Genomic DNA, 20,880 nt, shown 5'->3' with positions numbered 1-20,880 from the left:
GTCTTGTCTTTGATTTATCCTGTCTTTGACTGTTTCGACATCTCACGCAAACAATGGCCGAAAAGACCGCCTCTGTCAACTCTGGGGGTGACAGCCCCGACCCCGAGCGTCGTCCCTCCCAGCTCCAAACGCCCTCTTCGCGATGGGCGTCCTTGTTCGGTGGCAGCGGCACAACCGTTGGACCTCGAATCGCCGACCTGCCAGACTTTGTCAAGCGCGAAGTCTCGGATTCCGAAGATTCTAGCTCTGCTATCCTCAACAAGCAGCTGGCGGCCGAAGAAGGAGAGCAGATCCAGTATCGAACTTGCTCATGGCAAAAGACTGCAGGTTTACTCTTTAGCGAGTACATTTGCCTCGCTATTATGAGTTTCCCCTGGTCGTATAGCGTTCTTGGTCTGGTTCCTGGACTGATCTTGACCGTTGTCGTCGCAATCATCGTCCTTTATACCAGTCTCGTGTTGTGGGAGTTTTGTTTGCGCCATCCTGAGCTTCGCGATGTCTGTGATATTGGACAGATGCTATTCTGGGGCAAGGAATGGGCTTGGTGGGCCACTGCTGTCTGCTTCATCCTCAACAACACCTTTATCCAGGGTCTTCACGTTCTGGTTGGTGCCAAGTACCTTAACACTATGACCGCCGCCGACGATGTTGGTAGCTGCCGTACCGTCATGTTCTCCGTCATTGTTACCATAATCTGCTGGATTGGATCATTGCCGAGAACCTTTGACATGATGGCTAAGCTGGGTACTGCTTCGGCCTTCTTCACCTTCATCTCTGTCCTGCTCGCCGCCATCTTTGCTGCCATCCAGACTCACCCTGCTGGATATGACTTGGCCAAGCTGGGCGAGCCCATCGTCACTGCTGTTCCCGTCAAGGGCACAACCTTTGTCAACGGAATGTCGGCCTTCCTCAACATCAGCTACACCTTTATCGGTCAGATTACTCTGCCCAGCTTCATTGCTGAGATGCGAGATCCAAGGTTCGTAACCTGAATCGCCTCCAGGGAATAATGCTAACGTGATTTAGGGACTTCCCCAAGGCGCTCTGGGCCTGCACAATCGCCGAGATCATTGTCTTCAGCATCGTCGGAGCCATTGTGTATGCTTACACTGGCAACCAATACGTGACAGCGCCCGCCTTTGGCTCGCTCGAGCCCGTGTACAAGAAGGCGGCCTTTTCGTTCATGATCCCCACCATCATCTTCCTGGGCTGCCTGTACGCCTCGGTGTCGGCTCGATTCGTCTTTTTCCGTCTCTTCCGCAACTCCAAGCACATGAACAGCCACACCGTCGTTGGTTGGGGATCCTGGGCTGGAATTCTGCTGGCGACGTGGATTCTGGCCTTTATCATCGCCATGGTCATTCCCTTCTTCAACTCCCGTAAGTGGTTATCTTGAGAGACAAGTGTAGCAACAGCACTGACACAATCTATAGTGCTCTCCGTCATGTCGTCCCTGTTCGACAGTTGGTTCGGCTTCATCTTCTGGGGTGTCGCCTACTTCCGTATGCGCGGCGCCGACAAGAAGGTGGGACGGCATCACAGCTTCATCACCGACTTGACGGGCAACGTCGTCAACATCATCTTGATCGCCATCGGCATCGCGTTCCTGACAGTCGGCACGTACGCCAGTGTACAGGGCATTATTGACCAGTTCGAGGCTGGTACCGTATCGGGTGTCTTCTCATGCGCGACAAATGGAATCTAGAGGATTTGTTTTATCAGGCATTGAATACAGAAGTTAAGAAATCTCAATTATTCCTATTGAACTGTTGAAGAATATTGTCAAAATCATGGCGGCGGTCCACATCCAACTTGCACAGTATTTCTTAGATCATTTCATAAACATGAAAGACGAACAGACGAGCCATGTGCAGCGATGCTTGGGACTACCCTGGTAGACAGGCTCAATGCGTCATCTCATGCCCATTTGATCCGGCTTGAAACTCGTAGAATCAAGAGACTCCAGCCTCTGCATGCCGCAGTAGAACAGCCATATCGGTTTCCCCGTTCGCCACAGCCCATTGCAACGCCGTCTTGCCCCAACGATCTTTTTCATTCACGTCAGCCCCCCGTTGCAGCAGCAACTGTGCCAGCCTTTCATCGCCATGGTGAGCAGCCCAGTGCAGAGCGGTTCGCCCGTGATAGTCTGCGGCGTTGACGTTGGCCCCCTTTTCGACAAGGTAGTCTGGGATCTGGAACCACCAGTGCTTGGCTGCAAGCAGCAGCTGCGTCCAGCTGTGAACCCTGGCATCAACATCGGCCCCGTGTTCGACCAGCATGGCCATGATACCAGAGTATCTGTGCTTGACAGCAATATGCAGGGCAGTCCGGCCGTGCTGCTCCCGCCGGTTGGGGTCCGCTCCGTTCTCTAGGAGAAGCTCCACGACGCCGTCTCGCCCAATCCAGGCTTCGTGCGTGAGAGCGGTGCAGTCTCCTATCCGACCCTGGGCGTTGATGTCGGCACCGCCATCGAGAAGTGCGAGCACCCTTTGCCTGTAGCCGCTATTGACGGCGGACTGAAGCCCAGATACAATCGTGCTCCCATGCGACTTGTTCTCTGTTATCTCTTCCAGCAGAGCTCGTTCGTTCTCATCATTCATACTTTCGCGCATCTGGTCGACAAAGCTGGCCCTTTTTCTGGGTCTGGGGTGCCAACTGATTCTGCAGGACACCAACCTGCTTTACGATAGCAGCGTGCAGAGGAGTCCGGGAGGAAAAGCATTAATATATATTACTATATAATCCATAATTTTTTCTTCTTTCTTCTTACTTGAATTTAGGTGACCGCTTTACTCTGCTTTGTCTCGTCGAGGGTTATTCAACTGCTATCTTATTTCCTCTGTTTTATAACAGCCTCATTTAGTTGGCCTCGGAGGCGGTAGCCGAAACAACATTCAACAGCCCCATGTTCTATTAAGGGCCCGGGATCTACTTGTACTATGTACTGCACCGCCTGATTGGACTCGCTTGACCGGCCGATGTCGAGGTACATTGTGGTTAACCCCGACTTCCTCAAGCCTCCGCCACGGAACTCGGCGAGACGGTAGAAACAGAAACGACGGACGAGGTCGCTATCAGCTGCACGTTGGCGACGGTGACGAAGCGGACATGGTCTTTGAGCTCGACAGAGCGCAAATGTATCCCCTGTTCATGTTTCCCACTCACAGCATTGTCTCGAGGACTGACTTGGCCCTGATGAGTTACGTGGCTCCCTCGCTTCCTGACGAGCTGACTGTAATTGCTTTCGCCTGTGAGCTAGACCGTGTAGGAACCGACAATGACTCTCGCCTTCTTGGGAACTGCGACGCCAGTGACAGTCGGGCTTTGATTCTAGGGCGAGTGACACACTGCCGGAAGAGGAATTACCATGGGAGTTTGGACAAATATAACCGTCTGTTAAAAGCAGTCAACATGCCTCATTCTGTAAAGCCCGCCTATAAATCCTCTGACTGGCCTTCATTCTCTAGCCAACACTACCTTGTCATCATTACCGACTTTCTTCCCGCGTTGTCAACAAAAAGTGAACAGACCGAGAATGGGCGACATGACAGAACAAGACTTGATGGCCATGGCCGTCCTGAAAAACATGACACATAGCCAAGGAGATGGTGCCAGCGTATGCTTTCAATTCAACGGCACGCGTATTTACGTGAGCATCTTCCCAAGCAACGGCTCATCGACCAAAGACACCCGCCACCTGCAGCAGAAGGATCGTCCTCTCCAGGACCACCTCATTGACATCTTTACAGGGGATTTGGTATACAGAGACTACGAAGAGATTGAAAAAATTTACGACGAGGTCCTTGGCACAATCCTGAAGGCTGACAAGCCTCTCTTCTCTCAGTTGGCAACTTCTCAACAACCGCCGCGCCGCGGGCATCCGACTTTACATCAGCTCTTGCTCATCAAGACGCTCTACTTTCGCCTAGAAGCTGATACAGGCCCTGCCTCGCTTGTCCCGATCGAATACAGCCAAGTGTATTGGGTAGACGTGCTCAACCCGGTCCTCGACCTAGCCTTTGAGAAGGAGTTGGATATCTATGGGCCTATTCCTTGGTATACCTCTGAGGATATCATGGTTAAGAATGTGATTTCGCAGTCTCACGACTATCGTTGCCGCCGTCTGCGTAGACGGGCGCGATATGTTATGCAAGTCGCAGAGCGAGCCAAGCCGGCTACAAGACTGCCCGGACGCACGAGAGTTAGAGTGTTTGGGCAAGATTCTCAAGGAATACCCGCAGCAAGGCTCGATACGAGTCCCCCAGCTTCTAGGCTACATCCATGACAAGGATACCAAGAAGATCCTGGGATTCCTCCGCCAGTGGGTGCCCGGACGGAACCTGAGAGAGATTGACCTCTCGGCCACGGCAGCAGAGACGAAGCAGAAATGGGCCTCACAGATCCGTGAAACCGTCCAGCTCCTCCAAAAGCTAGGAATAGTGTGGGCAGATCCTAATCCCCTCTATGTTATCATTGATGAAAGGGATGGTGCTTGGTTGATTAAAGTCGGGGATGAATTGGAAGAATGCTGGACCGGCACGGAGTTGATGGACACGACTGAGAGAAATGAGCAGGGCCTGGATATGATTGAGAAATTCTTGGGCGGCGACGACGATGTGTTCCCTTGCTTATAAGCAGTCGGCGTTAGAGACGAGGAGCTTCATTTAACACAGACTTCCAAGAAGAGGAGTGCATAGATCCGGCCTCTCAAGAGAGAGTTGGACAAGATGCAAGACAGAGAAGAAGATGTAGCCTAGTATGTATTTCAAGAACGACTAGTCCCTGGAAACATTTTTCTCTACCTACCAAGCTGTTACACTACAACTCATGGTTTGCCTATGCGTTGTGACTCTCGTTCCAAGGTAATTGGGTCGAAGGCCAGTCTCCGTAGCTCCAAGAGAGGGTAAACGCGTCTATTGTACCATCCTGGGACCGTCATTTGGTTTCCCCGAAACCGTCTTCTATCCACAACGAGGGGTCGAGTTGAATACGCCGAGGCAACACCCTCCCACGCTTCAAGGACCTCAGGTCCCAGAGGATACTCTTCCCCACCATTCATCCAAGTTATAGTACCTTGATCATTAGACTGCGTATATCGGAAGAGGTACTCATACCCACGAGTGTCATGCCACACTTCTAGAATGCGTAGCCGTGGCAATGCCTTTGCTGTCGCAGCGGTTAAGGTCAACAATTTTGTCACGGAACTCTGGGTGAATATCCCGCCTTTGATGGAGAGCAGCTCAAGCTTGGTTTCTCCAGAACGGCCACTCATCTGGCCGAGTTGATCTAAAAACTCTGTGAGGTTCATAAGATCAGGAGGGCAGAACTCGGTCAATTGTAAAACCAATGGCGCTAGGGCTCGGGAGAGGGACTTGCGCAAGTCGATCTGATCAAAGGTTGCATACATCCAAGGTGGCTTCCATCTTAACCACTGGCTAAAGGACAGCGTCTTGACGGTTTGAGGCAGGGTAGGTATCAAGAAGGCCCACAGATTTGCCATGATACGTTGGCGATGATCAATTCTCTGATCGGATGTGGGCATTATACTAGTATAAAAGGATATCTCTTGATCGGACGTGAGAGAAGCCTATTGTTCAAAACGAAACCACTCTAGGGCTACTAAGTTCTTATTGAAGAGCTTTGCAAGCGTGCTGAGTGCAACCCTTTTGAAAAACGACCGGCGGATAAGGAAGCCCTTGACGATAGGAGTCTTAGGCAGTGTTGAAATTGGCTTTCGGCGGCCTTTCTGAGGCAGCGGCGTCATCTCAAGAGGTGTGCCACGGAGCCTCACTAGAGCTGCACTTATGTGACGATCGGAAAATGCTCTAGGCTCAGTAGACTTCGTAGTGTGATATTCCCGAAACTTGAAGGCTGTTCCAGATCTTCCTCAAGCTGGAATGGATAGTCATGTGCCAATTCAGGCTCGTAGGCATGGTGCTCAACATCGCTGGGTGAAAGGGCAGTAACTTCCAACGTAAGCCCTCCGTGCGTGCGGTCCCAAGATGAGAGAACTTTCAGTAGACGTCTCAAAGCAGACGTAAAGATCCAATTGCTTCTGATTATATACGGTTAGCGGTAGCGCATTCCGGTACGGACTCTGGAATATCTCACCGGGAAATCGTGGCTTCCTTCTCGGGCTTCTTGCAGGTCGGACAGGTGTATCGGGCGAGCTCTATTCGCAACGAGAGGTGTCTAATGTGGTTGAGCCTGATGGTGTTCTTTCCTCCAACAAACTCGCGAAACATTGGCAGGTCCGGTGCCTTGAGGGACAGACGACGAAAGGTGCGTTTTTCGACCAAGTACTGCCAGTCCTTGCACACGGGACCTAGAGCAGATAGTTGGCACGTCTGTTCAGAAGCCGCGTCTGTTCGCTTGGTGAAGTAATTGGATAAAATGTAATCTAGTATCATTAGTTGTATCTCCCGGGGCAGCGAGCGCCAGAACACTGGGGAGGAGGGGGCGCCGAAGTCATTAGAGGCGGCGTCCATGTTGCTGAGGTTGAGTGGAAGAGATCCAAGTGTTGGCATCTTTTCAGAAGCTTGAAATTTAAAGGTTTTATAAAGTTTGCCGATTCGTGTGGTTGTTCTTAAAATTGCTGTTGTTAAAATTAATATAAGCTTCACGTCTGCATCGCGGCGTCAAATAAAACCATGGCCATATTGTAACCCTTTGACCGAAAAAAAGAAAAACCTCCTTAATTGAACTCGATATTGATGCTTTAGATTGAGCTTGTACGGGTGGTCGACCATCCTCATCGAAGATATGTAACAAAGGATGGGTTTCATGGTTTTCTGAAACATGCAGGTATTAGGCCGTAATGCAATCGACAAATCGAGTTGAACAGGCTAATAAGCTGTGGAATGAATTCAGAAAGCCCGAGGAACTATTTCCGTGACAATGATGATGAAAGGTCGAGGTTGAAAGATGGTTGGACATGGCTTGAGGCTCAACCTGATGGTGGGTGGTCCAGACCAAGCCTCTTGCCAAGAATTGGGCCAAGTGCTGGCCGTGCACGTCCCCACTCTTAAAAAAGCTGGGTGTGCTCTCACTCGCAACCTAGCTGTTTGCCTGAAATGGTAAGCTGGCAATTGGATTGAAGCTCTCAAGAACGAGATAGGTAGGCTCTTGAAGCCTCCGGTGTGATATGTGAAGAAGACTCCATATTGGGATTTATGTTTCATGATCAATTGGACTTGACTTGGTCAGGCAATGGAGGGGCATGGGAAGATGCCTCGGCCTCGCCACGTTACACCCGATACAGGGGTAGAATGAAGTCTATCTAATGTTGTGGCAAATCTATGAATGCTTGAAGCATTGAGGCGAGGTCAATTTACATAATAAACATCATAAATACATGGGAGAACATGTACACTCTGTTCTGATCTTCTCTCATTGTTATGGTAATCTTACCCTTAGAATTAGATAGTGTGCAGTAGGAACCAAGTGACGCTTCTGTCGTTCTCCTCCACTAGATACATCCGTTCACATGGGATTCCAATTGAGCAATGCAAGTAAAAGCAATCAGCACAGCTTCTTTGTAATAGCCCCTCTAGGAGTCCGCGTAAAGATAAAACATCGTAGATCCACTCTGGTGATGCATGCTCTCGGCCAGTTTCTTCATTGACCTCTGTATTCGTATTCGTACGCCCTTGAAAGCTGATGCCTAGATGCCAATCATGGCAGAGGAATCAGCAAATCCCCTTGATGATGATCCAAACCCTAGCGAGTCTGCCACAGAAGCAGGATGTAAAAAATACATCCCCCGGCATCAAAACAAGGGACATTCCAACAAATACCGAAGAATCGTATGGTCCTCCAACTTAATCCCCGGAACTCGACGGCTCCGGATGGCACCACTCGCACCACCTGGCCCCGCGCCTCTCCGAAATCTTGGGGCAAAAGAGCCTCTGCTGCATCCAATGTTCATCAGCGCCTCGGGGGACCCTCTCAGCGCTGACACGCCGCGCAATCGGATGCTCCCATTGGACCCGGGCCCGCTGCTGAGCCCCCGCTTTCGAACCCCTCAAAAACGGTCCCCTGAATCTGGCAACTTGCTTAGGTTGAGATTTGCCCGCCAATTTATGGCTGGCCCGCGCCTGCGCCCCTAAATTTTCACCGCCTTCCACGTCGCCTTCCCTTCCTGCCCCTTGTCACTCTACGCCGCAAAGGAGGAAACAAGAGGCAAAAGTCTCACATTCTTTTTAATTCTTGAACCTGCACTCTCTTGGTTCTCATCTCGTCTCTATCAATTGCTTTTTCGGGACAATCGTTTTTGAAAAACCGATAGAGCCGGACACTCCCGTCGCAATGACCGCGGCCAACTCCTCCACCGTGACATCCAGGGCCAAGGGCGATAGCCCAACCCCAGCTCCTGCGGGCGAGCACGACGACGCCGCCCAGAAGAACAACGACTTCTTCTGGACCTACACCGAGGAGCCTCATCGAACTCGTCGTCTAGCCATCATCAAGGCCCATCCCGAGGTTCGTCATTTCTCAATTGACCCCGCCATCGCACAGCTCGGATGCTGACCTGTCCTCCGATAACAGATTACCAAGCTCTGCGGCCCCGAGCCTCTCACGAAATGGGTCGTCCTCGGCGTCGTCTCTCTTCAGGTCTTCCTCGCCTGGATGCTTCATGACACTCCCTTCTTCTCTTGGAAGTTCTGGGCTGTCGCCTACGTCTTCGGCGCAACCGCAAACCAGAACCTCTTCCTCGCCATCCACGAGATCTCGCATAACCTGGCTTTCAAGAGCCCCCGCGCCAATCGCTTGATCGCAATCTTCGCCAATCTCCCCATCGGTATTCCATACAGCGCCTCTTTCCGGGTATGTTGAGCTTCGACTTGTTGGAGGATGAACCTGTGCTAATAGCTACTAGCCCTACCACCTTACTCATCACAAGTCTCTCGGTGTTGATGGCCTCGACACTGATCTCCCTACCGCCTTCGAGGCCTTTGTCCTCGACTCCATCCTCGGAAAGGCCTTCTTCTGCACCTTCCAGATCTTCTTCTACGCCCTTCGCCCGATGGCCGTCTACCGTGTGCCCCTGACCTCGGTCCACTACCTCAACATCGCCGTCCAGCTCACTTTTGACGCCCTCCTATACCGTTTCGCCTCGATCAACGCCATCCTCTACCTCCTCCTCTCATCCTTCCTCGCCGGTAGCCTCCACCCCCTGGCCGGCCACTTCATCGCGGAGCACTATGTCTACGAGACCGTCACCCCCTCGGCGCGGGATCCCGAGAACCGTATCCCCGTTCCCGAGACCTTCTCGTACTACGGGCCTCTCAACTGGTTCACCTACAACGTCGGCCTCCACAACGAGCACCACGACTTCCCTGCTGTCCCCTGGACCCGTCTGCATGCCGTCCGCGACATTGCCCACGAGTTCTACGATGACCTGCCTCGACACGAGAGCTGGTGCTACGCCATCTGGCGCTTCATCTGGGATGAGAACGTCGGCATGACCTGCCGCGTCAAGCGCAAGAACGGCGGCCGCCTCGTTGGTGGCGGTGTTAACTGGAAGGAGTCTGAGATCCAGGCTTAAAAATTGGCTGGCTGGGAAATCAGCAAGTGATGTAGGATGAGATGTGGCAGGGAATGAAATTTTGACGTCTTGATTGAAATTATTCTGAATTGGCACCAGGGAAAAAGAGCCCATGTCTGTTCTGGGATCGACTTGCATTCGGCTGCGAGTTGACGCAATAGACGAAAAAGAGCATCATAGAGTGCAGTGTGGTTCTTTTGCGCAAGGCGTTCAAGGTTGAGAAATAAATGATTGGATGTTTTGAATAGGGCTCGATTCGGGGCCGTAGACATGATTCATAGTTTTGAGTAAAAAGAGAGTGATCGTATATACAAGCAAGCGTATACAAGCAAGCGAGATGCCTTCAAGTTGAATTATGATCCCTCTCAGATCAGACAGGTAAATGTACAAGTGGCCAAGAACGGATTCTGGATGGCAGCAGACTCGAGACAACAAAAATTGACGCCCAGGTTATCAGAGAACGCGATTAACAAAGATAATAAGAAAACCAAGAAAAAACATCAAGAGCCACACGAGAGAGGCTCAAGCTAGAGTGTACAGCAAAAAAAAAAAAAGGACATCAACCGCGCCCTCGCAAACGGAACACCTTTTTGTCCCCTCGACTGTCCGACAATTGACCACCTGCTGCGGCATTCGTCCCTCTCGTTACCCAATCCAGACACCATCGCTCTTCTTCGTGGCTTCATCCTCCTCCTGTATGCACATTTGCTCTCCATCGGTTGCTGTCGCGTGATGCCCGAGTTCCATGCGAGTATGCCCCTTGTCGTCCGTAGTAAGGAAGGCATGAGTCCTGTGGATCCAGCTCTACCCTCCTCGGCGCATTAGAGCATGCCCTTGATCACCATGAGCCTCTCCTTAGACTAGGTTTTCGTAAAGCGTCGTCAGGTCTGTCTAGTAGCTTCCTCTAAAATATAAAGACCCTAGGCTAACCACCTTCACCTATTTCTAAAAGAAGAAGTAGGCGAGCAGGAAGCTGATCAAGCAGAGGATTGCTGCCATCTGCACCGGCACGCCTTCGACGGTCTGCTGGACTGCTTGGGCAGTCTGGAGCATGGGGCGCTTCTCATCTTCGCTCGAAGCCGGCTTGACGTTGCGCTGTCGGAGGCCAGTCTCCCTAAGTGACACGATCTGAGCCTCTGCCTGGGCGAGTTTGGCCTTGAGCTCCTCATAAGACACCTCCGCAGCCTCCTTGACGGCCGCTGTAGCCTGGGCGACTGTGCTCTTTGGCTCGGGGTCCTCCGCGGCCTGGGGCTTCTCGTCTTCCTCGGGGACATGTTCGGATTGGTAGGGTGGTGGAGCCGCGGCGGAGGGAGACTCCTCCTTAGCAACAGGGGAAGAGTATGTGCGTGAGATGTCGGGGGTATCGGTGGCCTGATTGGATGCGTTGTCAGTCGCCAAATCCCACATATCGGAATTGTCATGACCTACGCCGTTAGCAATGGCCTGCTTGTTAGGCGTAGCTACCGGGCGGTTGGCAGACTCGTCAAGCTCGGGGTTCGCCGCCAGCCAGTTGACCCGGATCTTGCGCTCCACGAGTTGACTCTTTTCCGTTGTTTCCAGCTAGATACTGCGGTCAGCTATATGTCTGCAGTGGCTGGAAGCCGTTGGACCCATACCACGTTGGCGATACTAGCAAACTCCTTTTCGGCGGTGATGGGGGCAGATTGAACGAGGAACTTGTCACGGCATCGAGCATCCGGGGGAGGGTCCTGCTTCATAGCCTGGAGCAGAACTATGGAGTTTGTCAGTCAAGTGCTTGCATTACAGGCACGTGAGCAAGCTTACCGGCAACATCGAAGCTCTGACCGGCCTCGATGCGGCCTGCATTTGGTCGGACACAGTATCTATTCAGGAGTCGTCAGGTTTGCGATTCGAGGGGTTGGGGCGGGGGCAGGCGTACTGTTTGGGGGCGGTAGTCTTGACCTAGGAATGGGTCAGCAAAGTCGCAGCATCAGAGGCGCAATTTGAGTTACCTTGAAAGCGACGGGAGTCGAGCTCGGGTTCTTGATGGTGAGGGTCTGCGCAACCTCGGACGTGAAAGGACCTGGCATCCATGTCAATGTCAATCCCCGACGAACACGGTATCGGGTGTCGCAGATGACGAACGTCTGAAGGAAAGCTCGAACGGCTCGATATCGACCGACATGGTGGCTCAGTTTCGTCTCGGCGGACTTTGGCTGCTGTTGTTGGGGTGTCGCGAGATGCGCTTGAGGCCTCGATACGGCGGTAAGAGGAAACGTGGCAACCAGAGGTAGATGCGAGATGGCTCGGAAAGCGGACAGACGATGATTCAGAGACGAAGTTGATGAGCGTTGTCGTGACTAAGGCTGGGCTATCGCGTGAAGGGGGCGGACGAAAATTGCAGAGATTAATATGGAGGTGAAGGAGAAAGGATGGGGATGGCGTCTGATCGCTGCCACGACGTAATTGCTGCTTCTGAGCGCTTCCCTCATCCAGAGCCACCTTGCCCTTTTCCCAGTTCAGTTGGTTGCTACAGGGTGGCGCACGGGCCAACAGGGACTTGGTCTGCAGTGGAACAGGAACTGCCATTCCGTCGGTTCCTTGTCTTTGGGACCTTGGCCATCACGACATGTGTGCATTGATAAGCAGGCAAAGAGGTATTAACTGGGTATATTCTATGCTTCATGGACGACAAAACGACAGACAAGACTGTTTTGTCTTGTTCACTGTCAAGTCTCCTACAAGACAATCATGGCATCTACTCCACATCACTGGCCTTTGTCTCCCTATCTTTCACCATGGCACTCAACAACGGCCATGATTGATTCATGTTCATGCAGCGTGCCACTGAGCGTGGCCACAAGCTCACATGTCAACTACTTTGACCGCCAGCTCACTCTTTTGACCGCCCACCACGGCCGCGTTCACCAGCGTCGTCGTGTGCTCCGTGCCTCGTCTTGGCCAGATGCACTCGACCAATACCCAGAACGCCATCAGGGCCACCGCTAGCAGCCCGCCCTCTCCCGTCATGGCACAGTGGTACGCTCTGTCGGCGCCGCTATAGGCCATCTCCTCCAGCCCTGCTCCGGCGTGGATGTGTCCGAAGACTGCGAGCCGGGGCCGTACGCGGCATACCTCCCTCAGTAGTTGAGGGCATCCCTTGCCCCCGTTATCGAGGTGACCCTTCGGCGGTCCATGTGTGAGGAGGATGTCTGTGTCCTCCGGCACGGCACCCGCCCAGACCTGGCGGATCGGGGGGTATTGAAAGGCCCAGGTCCCGCACAACTCCGTCAAGGGTGAGCCGTACACCTTGAGCCTTCGACCGTTGGCGAACCGCAACGTCGCCGACGAATTGTGCAAGTAGACAATGTTCCCCCAGTCTAGATCGCTGCGCGACGTGCCCTGGCCCTCGTAGATGCGATCGGGAAACTGCCTCACGTATTCTGCATCCAGCAGCTTGTCGTGGTTCCCGCCGATGACAACCTTGTACCGGTGCGGCATGGTGTTGAGCCAGTCCAGCTGTTCCTGGAGCTCCTCAAAGCTTCCCCGGTTTGTCAGATCGCCGGCATGCAGGAGGACATCTCCGTCGGGGACCTCGGGCTGAGTGCAGTGTGTGTCTGACACGCAGACGACGCTGATGGGTGAAGAGGAACAAGAGCCTGCTGCTGCTGTTGCTGCATCCCCTGGCGTGCTAGTGTGCCGGCGGCGGCTCTGCAGCCAGAAGGCCAGCTGTGTCGACGGGTCGCGGCGGAATTTCTGCCATGGTGTAGGTCGATAGTGCGTCGCCATTTATTTATATCCAGCCTCCGTCCATGTCTGGTGATGGTGTAGTTGTCGGATTCTGGAGATGCCGACAAGACACGAGCGAGACACGGTCAGCAGTAGACCAGACTCAACGACCGTCTCGAGTCCTACCGAGACTAATAAATAAATTAAAATGATTCACGCGGACAAGGCATCAGCACATTCCTAGACTAAAAAAAGGTCTCAGTTCACGAACAAGACTGAGCTAAGCGCTGTAGTCCTGCGCTTCGCTTTGTGTGGATAAGCAGCCCCAGCCCTGAACAGGCCGGCGCCATATGCAGGACAACCCTCGTATTCTGCCCACGCGAGGCGGTGCCACCCTTCAGCCAAGGCTTCCTCGCCCTTCAAGTCCTGTGCGGCTGAGCCCAGAACTTGCAGAACAACGGCCCTAGGGACAAAGGACATGCAACCACTTCGTAAATGCAGATCCATGTATTTAATACGAACCCGATCGCTCGGGTCAGGTGGGTTGAAGTCGACGCTTTTAGATGTCTATACGACCACCCACAACCCCATCCTTGTGTATTAATTACCCTGTCTTCGGCTCTATCTCACATCCTGTTCAATCACTGCTACCTGTTTAGCCTTCATCACCATGGGTTGCAGTCATTCCCGATATGAGCGCGAGATGGAGTCTCGTCCCGTCCGCCCCGTCACCATCTCCGACCCCATGGGTGGCCCCGTCATGATCCCTCCAATGTTTCGTGACGAGACGGGACGTCCCATCCAGTATGAGGCTTCGAGCCTGAGCCGAAAACAAATCATCCATGCTTTCGAGCACATGGCCGAGTACCTTGACGAGTGCGGTATCGAAACAAACGTCGTCGTCGTTGGCGGTGCCGTCAACACAGTCTACCTCGGCTCAAGGGAATCAACACATGATGTCGACTTCTTCCTCGAGGATCCCGCCTCAAAAGAATACATGTCCCTCGATAATGCCGCCAAGTTTGCCAACCGCCAGGCCGAAGGGCGCCTCGGCGAGGAGTGGTTCAACAACTCCACACAACTCTTTATGGCACGGGACGTCCAGACTTCCCTCGTATGGCAAGCCAAGCAACAGAATGCCGTCGTCTTCGAGAAGCGAGGGACCAAGGGCGGCTTGAAAGTCTATGCCGCCCCCTGGACATACGCCCTATGCAGCAAGCTTAACCGTCTCTGCGAAATCAACCCCAGATCATACGACATGGACGACGCTGTTGTCTATCTCCATCGGCATCTCACCCTCACCGCTGAGACCTATGTCAAGTTCCAGGAACTGTACGATTGGTGCCGGTGGTATAATCATGATGTGCGACGGGAGATTCTGAAGCAGCTGGACGACAAGTACTTCCAGAGCTACGGCTATAGGCCCATTGTCTGGAACTGAACGAGGAGCGAACTCGACCTAATGAGAGTCAGTGTACGATATCACGAATGGATGATGCCGAAAAGATACCCTAGAATTAACCCTTATTACCTACCTGATTAATAATATTTACTTCCATTCCTGTCAAGTGTTGTGTTGTAACTGTTACGCAAAGTGAACATGTGGCTGCCACACAAGAATGTTTTTGTCTGCAAATTCCTTTGACGCTTCACCACATTCGAAACCTGCCAGAGGAACAAACTTTCGTTCATTGTTGTCCCAGTGAGGTATCACCAGCGTTTCCTCGATTCGAGGCACCTGTTCTGTCCAGACAGGTACCTTCTCGAACTTGGGTTCCTGTGCTCTCCACTCGTCGAGCATGTCATGGTTGAATATGGGAGGGGCTTCTCTCGGTAGGCCTATTTCTATCCTTCGATTGAAAGCTAGACAGAGAAGCGCCGGGATACAAGCCAGACAGGCATATCTTTCCGGATTTGGGTCGCAGGGATCTGGGATGTCAACTACAGCCCAGTCTTTGTGATACCAAAACGCCTCGATCTCATTGCGGATTTCGAGGTGTTGGTCGAGAATTAGATGCTCATATATTCGATATAAAGCAGAAATAGGAGAGTCATCGGCAGCATCTACCCGACGGTTGAGGAGGGGTAGCTCATAGTGGGTTCGATGGGCGAGCAACTCTCGGGGAGGTGGAGGACGGCCATCTGAAACTTCCGAAGCCGTTGATTGAGCTGCTTCAGAACTCTCTTGATCACCAGTCTATGAGACTTAGCCCAAGTTCCAGCTGTAGCACTGCATCGTGAGTGAGGAAACACACCAAACGACGTTTGATGGTCGTAAGCCAAGGAGGTAAAGTCATGGCGTGCGCGGGTGAAGAGACGAGGACATGACCAAGAGACAAAGCAGAACAGAAGAAAGAATCTATAAAGATTGAAGAAAAGAGCGCATTCTATATATGTATGCAACAAATAGTCTCGAGTCCAAGAACAAACAATCACGAGTTCGAACAAAGGAGCATGCTTAAAGCGTCCGGCGTTAGCCGTAGTAAACCCGGCGGGAGACAGGCACGTCACTGAGGCAGCGGCTGAATGACGTCTCTTGAGAGCTGTCAGCCCAAGCTCAAACTGGAACTAAGAACCACCACAACCATCGGGTTCACTTTTGGTTGCCTACAGCCACTTCAATTCGGCTCAGAGAATATATGGGAGAATTCACTTGCCTTTTATTCACCAGAGGCAGCTTCTACCCAGCTTATGTGATCTCTTCCAATCATCCTCACCTCACATCATAGCCCCTCACCTCAGACGCTCAACCCCACCATCGACAAACTTACACCTTACACCACCACTCACCGCCAACATGCCTTCCGATCTCGACACCCTGCTCGACATGGGCTTTGACAAGGAGCGTGCCGAGCTCGCAGTTAAGAAGTCCGGCGGTCGTAGGTTGCTCCCACCTTTTATAAACGTACTGGCTGACCCTATCTTAGTCCAGGGAGCTCTCCAGTGGCTCGAGGACAACCAGGACAAGCCCCTGGAGGAGATCAAGGCTGCTGCCTCTGACGACAAGGAGGATGATGAGGACGACGACACCGAGGCCAAGATTGCAGAGCTCGAGACGGGCAAGGCCAAGTCTCTGGTCTGCAATGAGTGCGGCAAGCGCTTCAGAAGCCATGATCTGGCAAGCTATCACGCGACCAAGACGTATGTCAACAATTTACTCACTTTATAGGTTCACACAACTAATACGGCTTTAGTGAGCATACTGACTTCTCAGAGTCGACGGAGGAGATTGCCCCCTTGACCGAGGACCAGAAGAAGGCCAAGCTCGAGGAGCTCCGTGAGCGCCTCCAAGCCAAGAAGGCCGCTCAGGCTATGCAGGACAAGGAGGAGCAGAAGCGCAACGAGGTATGTGTTCACATTCTAGGAGTGTAATGTTTTCTAATTATCCCAGAAAATCCGTCAAAAGTCTACCAGGGAGACCCAGGAGGCCAAGGAGGAGCTCGCCCGCAAGCAGCAGATCAAGGAAGCCGAGAAGAAGCGCCAGGAGAAGCTCGACGACATGGAAGCAAAGAAGCGCATCAAGGCCAAGATCGAAGCCGACAAGGCCGAACGTCGCCGCAAGGCCGAGGAGGCCAAGGCTGCCCGCGAAGGACGAGCTCCCCAGGCCGAGGCCGTCGCCACTCCTGCCGGCGGTGCCGCTGCGGCCGCCGCGCCCAAGCCAAAGGCCAACCACAACGAGGCCCGTCTTCGGTTGCAGACCGGCGGGGGAAACATTACCAAGACACTCCCTGCTGAGACAACCCTGTTTGAGCTGGCACAGCAGATCGAGAGCGAGACTGGCAATGCCGTCACCAGCTTCACGACTACGTTCCCGAGACAAACCTTCCAGGGCGATGTCGACATGTCCAAGACCCTCAAGGAAGCGGGATTGGTTCCCTCTTCCGTGTTGATTGTGAAATAAATTCGAGTTTATGTGGGCGTAAATGAAGGTTGCATTGCGCGGCGTTGGTTGGGTATGACGGGCGAGAGGAAGCAAGATCGAGACTACGCAGAAAATATGCCAGTTAGGTAGAGGGCAGAAGAGGAGCACAGAGACTCCGTCCAATTCACACTTTCACCAGCACTTGTCACTTCGAGGGACCCATGTTGAACTCAAACCACCCATGGCGGGACCTTTCTTTTTTCAGAGCCGTTGAATTGACCAATTCTCCCTCCGCATAAACTCCGTTGAGCGCGTTCATCATAGATTCGTATGAAGGAAGCTACTCTGTCCAGGGCGCAGGATATAGTGCCCTCTCTCCATCCTGTATGATCGATCGATTGGAAACCCCGAAGCCATGCAGTCGAAGTGCGAAAAACAAGGAAACAGTCGTAGCGGCGTGACTTTTTAGTCGAAGAGACCGAAGCCCATGTCCTCGTCAGACTCCTCAGCCTCTGTAGTAATTGTTAGCATTCCGCGACCTGGCACAAAGACGATTCGAGGGGTTGAAACGTACCCTCCTCCTTCTCCTCCTCAGCGGGAGCATCGGCGGCATCGCCACCAGCAGCGGCAGCACCGCCAGTGGCAGCGGCGGCACCACCACCGGAGCCGACGTTCACGAGGAGGTCCTTGACATCCTTGCCCTCAAGAGCCTATTCGCACAAAAATTCATTGGTTAGAAAATCCAATTCTCGATGACGGCGCAGTCGCGATCGGGTCGTACCTTGGCGAAGATGGAGGTCCAGATGGGCTCGACGTCCTCGACCTTGGCGGCCTTGATGAGGGTCTGGAGCTTGTCGGCCTGTGGTGTCGCGATGACGAGTTAGCCTTCACCCGCACACACAATTTCGAGGCCGCGGGGCATATTGAATTTTGACGGCGGGAGGGAGACGTACGGTGATCTCAACGCCGTCGTCGGCGAGGATCAGGGCCGCGTAGGACGAAGCGAGCTCGGCGTGAGACATTGTGAATGAGTTCTGTCGATGCAGGTGGGAGATTGGTGAGTCTGCACGAAGTCGAGTTCGATTGTGGTTTGAGGTCGAATATCACTAACCGGAGTGCTTACCACAGAAAATTACCCTGGTCGAAATTCTCGGGTTGGAGGGCTTCAAGACCTAAAGTGGAGGGCTCAATAGATTATCCGAGCTCCGTGCTTGCCTGTGCCTTCCGTGCCGGTGGGCGATTGGGCACTGGCTAACGAGCCAATCACGGCCTCTTGCAAGCGACCCGCTCTGCCTTGCGGCATGTACCCCACCTTGACTGGATCCAAACAGCGCCCCACCATTATCCATTATCGCAGGTTCGGGCTCAGTGCCGTAGTGCAGCGCATGGAGGGGGGGTCCTCCTGGCTGGGCCTCTTCTTTAAGTGACAACATCCCTGGCAAACAAGCGTGACATTCAGACTTTCGTACGTAAAAACGCTGCGATTGACTCCTCCAAGGACTTGCAGCTCTCAAGTCTTAGTCGCCGACCCTTTTCGTCCTTCTTCCAGCTCTTCCCGATCCCCCGAATTTCCGTCTCTAGGCCCTCGTTCCTCCTTCTGCTGGAAGCGAAGCGAAGCTACGCCGACCTAGTCCATCGCGACCTCCCCCACTGAGGCCCGACTCTGATCTTCCTATCTAAACCTGACCCCGCCGCCACTCTCATCGCCTTTCGTCACTCCACGGAAGCTCGGAGAACCTGCGCAAAACAAGAACAGCTTATCCAAGCTTGATATCGACGAATTTATTCAAGACTCGTCTCTCATTCCCAAGCAGCTTACGCTCGATACACCAAGCAAGCTTAGCCCGACATCCGTCATCATGGACACGCCAGCAATCCCCTTGCCACGGGACCCCCGGGAGCGCGCCATCCTCGACAAACTGATCATGACCCGGGATCACTTGCTGCTCCTCAAGCAGGATCGAACGAACTACATCCGAACACAGGACGTCATGCCTCTGTTTGATCAAACTATGGACCAGGTTAAGGAACTGACCGTCGTCCGCGCCGAGACAGGCGACAGTGAAGAGAACAGACGTATGTGTCTATGGCCTACGATATATGCGATTAAGCTGACATTTCCGTCGCAGTGGACAAGGTCCTTGAGAGCTGCTTCCAATTGCTATCGCTCTTTTATCTCACGATCGGACGAAACAACGAAGCGCCTGCGACTTACGCTTTGACCTCGACCATCAAGCGACTGCTCGATCACCTGGTTGAAGCTGATGTGTACTCCGCTAAGGACCTTGGCAGCATCAAGTCAACGCTAGAGGACTTGTGCAACAGCATCCGCGATGCCGCGAATGACGAATCCCCTGACAAGCGACACCCTCCCTATATGCTCACCTTGCTTAGCAACCGAATCAAGCTTTGCAACAGCACCCTCGAGAAGCTTCAAAAGAGACTAGAGCGAGTCCCCCAGTCACTTTTGGAGACCCACGAGAAGCTCGTCTCTATCCTGCGGTCCATCTCTCTGGCAAACACCAAGTCCAAGGTAGGGAAGTTGTTGCATGTCTAAGAGCCAAACTAACGGTGTGTAGTTCTCGAGTAACGAGGTTAAGAAGCTACGAAACCAGATCTTGGAGATTGGCGAGAGCCACAACGGTGGCAAGTTCACAGCAGAAGATGGTTCTTTGGTGGAGGGTGGCGAGGAAGTGCGAGAGCTTTACAACCGTTGCCTCCGGTGGTCAGACCTCGTGCTTGAACGGCAAGTTGAACTACGCCTCGTTGAATAAGAGATGTGCTAATTCTGAGAAGACAAGGAGAAGTCGCCGATCAATGGCGACCGATCTACACCGAGTTGCTTCAGATTCGCAACAACCTCGAGAAGCTCTCCCTAACACAAGCATGGTCTCTGCGCGAGACAGACCTATACGATTTCCAACGACAGCTTGACAAGATTGACGAAAGCCGAGATGCTGGAAACTGGCTGGACGATCGGGGGCGTACCGCTGATCTCTGGACTCAGCGAACCCTGCTGTACTTGATCCGACGGTCGTATGCGTACATTTACTCGTTCATGCTGGCGTCAGAGCCGGTATCGGAGGCGCTGCTACCCGTGTACAACCAGCTACAGACGCTGAAGCGCTGTCTGATCGAGGTGAAGAAGAACGGTGGTGTTTCGTCTGTACGAGAGCTCTACCCGTACAGCATGAAGGTATGTGTCGTGTTTTTGGTTAGCAACGCATTGCATCTAACTCTAAGCAGCTCAACTCGCTCGACAACATGAAAGTGGACGGCAAGTTTGTGGTTAACGGCGACATCCCCGAGGGGCAAGGGAGCGTCAGTGAGCTCCTTGCTGAATGCTTCGATCTCAACTACGAACTCAGAGTTGCGGCGGAGGAAGCAGCAGAGAACGGCAACGGAAAGGCAGATGGACATGTTGAGGCCAAGGAGGTGGAGGAGAGCAAGGCCGAGTGAAAAGCGGCTAATGGGCTGTCTGGTGTATCGTGGCGTTTATTTCTACTTTAATTGGAACGTTCCAGGTCGGATGGATCTCGAGGTGTTTTGGTGGCTGCTTGGGCTTTCTTCGCTGAGCTTCTAATAGGACTTGATTATAGGGATATGGAACTGGGTAGGCATAGGGGCTTGGACAAGGATGGAAACAAGAAACGGATGGATCACACGAAGATGGGGGCCTCCAGCAATGGGCGGATGGGAAAACGGAGACATCCTGGTAGTGAGCAATGCAGAATTCAGTTGTTTATGTTATTACGTTTGTCTATCTCGTCACCAGGCTGTG

The 20,880-nt window shown here is 52.9% G+C and overlaps 10 protein-coding genes across 10 annotated transcripts; 6 read left to right on the top strand and 4 right to left on the bottom strand.

Moving 5' to 3' along the window:
* Positions 1-53: 53 nt before the first annotated feature.
* NCS57_00768200 (uncharacterized protein) lies at positions 54-1,705 on the top strand (the record flags this gene model as incomplete). The annotated part of the gene is made up of 3 exons (XM_053057525.1): positions 54-979; positions 1,027-1,379; positions 1,434-1,705. The coding sequence occupies 3 exons, from the start codon at positions 54-56 to the stop codon at positions 1,703-1,705; spliced, it is 1,551 nt and encodes a 516-aa protein (XP_052913720.1).
* Positions 1,706-3,535: 1,830 nt separating this feature from the next.
* Positions 3,536-4,634, top strand: NCS57_00768100 (Protein kinase domain-containing protein; the record flags this gene model as incomplete). Its single annotated transcript, XM_053057524.1, has 2 exons — positions 3,536-4,056; positions 4,100-4,634. The coding sequence occupies 2 exons, from the start codon at positions 3,536-3,538 to the stop codon at positions 4,632-4,634; spliced, it is 1,056 nt and encodes a 351-aa protein (XP_052913719.1).
* A 1,168-nt stretch (positions 4,635-5,802) lies between these two features.
* On the bottom strand, positions 5,803-6,527 carry NCS57_00768000 (F-box domain-containing protein; the record flags this gene model as incomplete). The annotated part of the gene is made up of 2 exons (XM_053057523.1): positions 5,803-6,055; positions 6,112-6,527. 2 exons carry the CDS (start codon positions 6,525-6,527, stop codon positions 5,803-5,805), a joined length of 669 nt encoding a protein of 222 aa, XP_052913718.1.
* A 1,780-nt stretch (positions 6,528-8,307) lies between these two features.
* On the top strand, positions 8,308-9,547 carry NCS57_00767900 (Sphingolipid delta(4)-desaturase; the record flags this gene model as incomplete). The annotated part of the gene is made up of 3 exons (XM_053057522.1): positions 8,308-8,481; positions 8,548-8,826; positions 8,879-9,547. 3 exons carry the CDS (start codon positions 8,308-8,310, stop codon positions 9,545-9,547), a joined length of 1,122 nt encoding a protein of 373 aa, XP_052913717.1.
* A 945-nt stretch (positions 9,548-10,492) lies between these two features.
* On the bottom strand, positions 10,493-11,693 carry NCS57_00767800 (MSP domain-containing protein; the record flags this gene model as incomplete). Its single annotated transcript, XM_053057521.1, has 7 exons — positions 10,493-10,918; positions 10,976-11,107; positions 11,164-11,279; positions 11,333-11,391; positions 11,448-11,470; positions 11,521-11,591; positions 11,654-11,693. The coding sequence occupies 7 exons, from the start codon at positions 11,691-11,693 to the stop codon at positions 10,493-10,495; spliced, it is 867 nt and encodes a 288-aa protein (XP_052913716.1).
* A 680-nt stretch (positions 11,694-12,373) lies between these two features.
* NCS57_00767700 (Metallophos domain-containing protein) lies at positions 12,374-13,297 on the bottom strand (the record flags this gene model as incomplete). Its single annotated transcript, XM_053057520.1, has 1 exon — positions 12,374-13,297. One exon carries the CDS (start codon positions 13,295-13,297, stop codon positions 12,374-12,376), a length of 924 nt encoding a protein of 307 aa, XP_052913715.1.
* Positions 13,298-13,907: 610 nt separating this feature from the next.
* Positions 13,908-14,678, top strand: NCS57_00767600 (uncharacterized protein; the record flags this gene model as incomplete). Its single annotated transcript, XM_053057519.1, has 1 exon — positions 13,908-14,678. The coding sequence occupies one exon, from the start codon at positions 13,908-13,910 to the stop codon at positions 14,676-14,678; it is 771 nt and encodes a 256-aa protein (XP_052913714.1).
* A 1,356-nt stretch (positions 14,679-16,034) lies between these two features.
* NCS57_00767500 (uncharacterized protein) lies at positions 16,035-17,138 on the top strand (the record flags this gene model as incomplete). Its single annotated transcript, XM_053057518.1, has 4 exons — positions 16,035-16,116; positions 16,165-16,378; positions 16,432-16,582; positions 16,629-17,138. 4 exons carry the CDS (start codon positions 16,035-16,037, stop codon positions 17,136-17,138), a joined length of 957 nt encoding a protein of 318 aa, XP_052913713.1.
* Positions 17,139-17,564: 426 nt separating this feature from the next.
* NCS57_00767400 (60S acidic ribosomal protein P1) lies at positions 17,565-18,199 on the bottom strand (the record flags this gene model as incomplete). Its single annotated transcript, XM_053057517.1, has 4 exons — positions 18,053-18,199; positions 17,881-17,958; positions 17,674-17,809; positions 17,565-17,611 (listed from the first exon to the last, which is right to left on the bottom strand). Exons 1-4 carry the CDS (start codon positions 18,119-18,121, stop codon positions 17,565-17,567), a joined length of 330 nt encoding a protein of 109 aa, XP_052913712.1. The 5' UTR covers positions 18,122-18,199.
* Positions 18,200-18,958: 759 nt separating this feature from the next.
* Positions 18,959-20,558, top strand: NCS57_00767300 (uncharacterized protein; the record flags this gene model as incomplete). Its single annotated transcript, XM_053057516.1, has 5 exons — positions 18,959-19,175; positions 19,229-19,632; positions 19,679-19,845; positions 19,896-20,295; positions 20,346-20,558. 5 exons carry the CDS (start codon positions 18,959-18,961, stop codon positions 20,556-20,558), a joined length of 1,401 nt encoding a protein of 466 aa, XP_052913711.1.
* Between the last annotated feature and the right edge of the window lie 322 nt (positions 20,559-20,880).

Source organism: Fusarium keratoplasticum, chromosome 5, assembly GCF_025433545.1.
Source record: "Fusarium keratoplasticum isolate Fu6.1 chromosome 5, whole genome shotgun sequence".
Classification (NCBI taxonomy): domain Eukaryota; kingdom Fungi; phylum Ascomycota; class Sordariomycetes; order Hypocreales; family Nectriaceae; genus Fusarium; species Fusarium keratoplasticum.
This window is presented reverse-complemented; position numbering and strand designations above follow the sequence as displayed.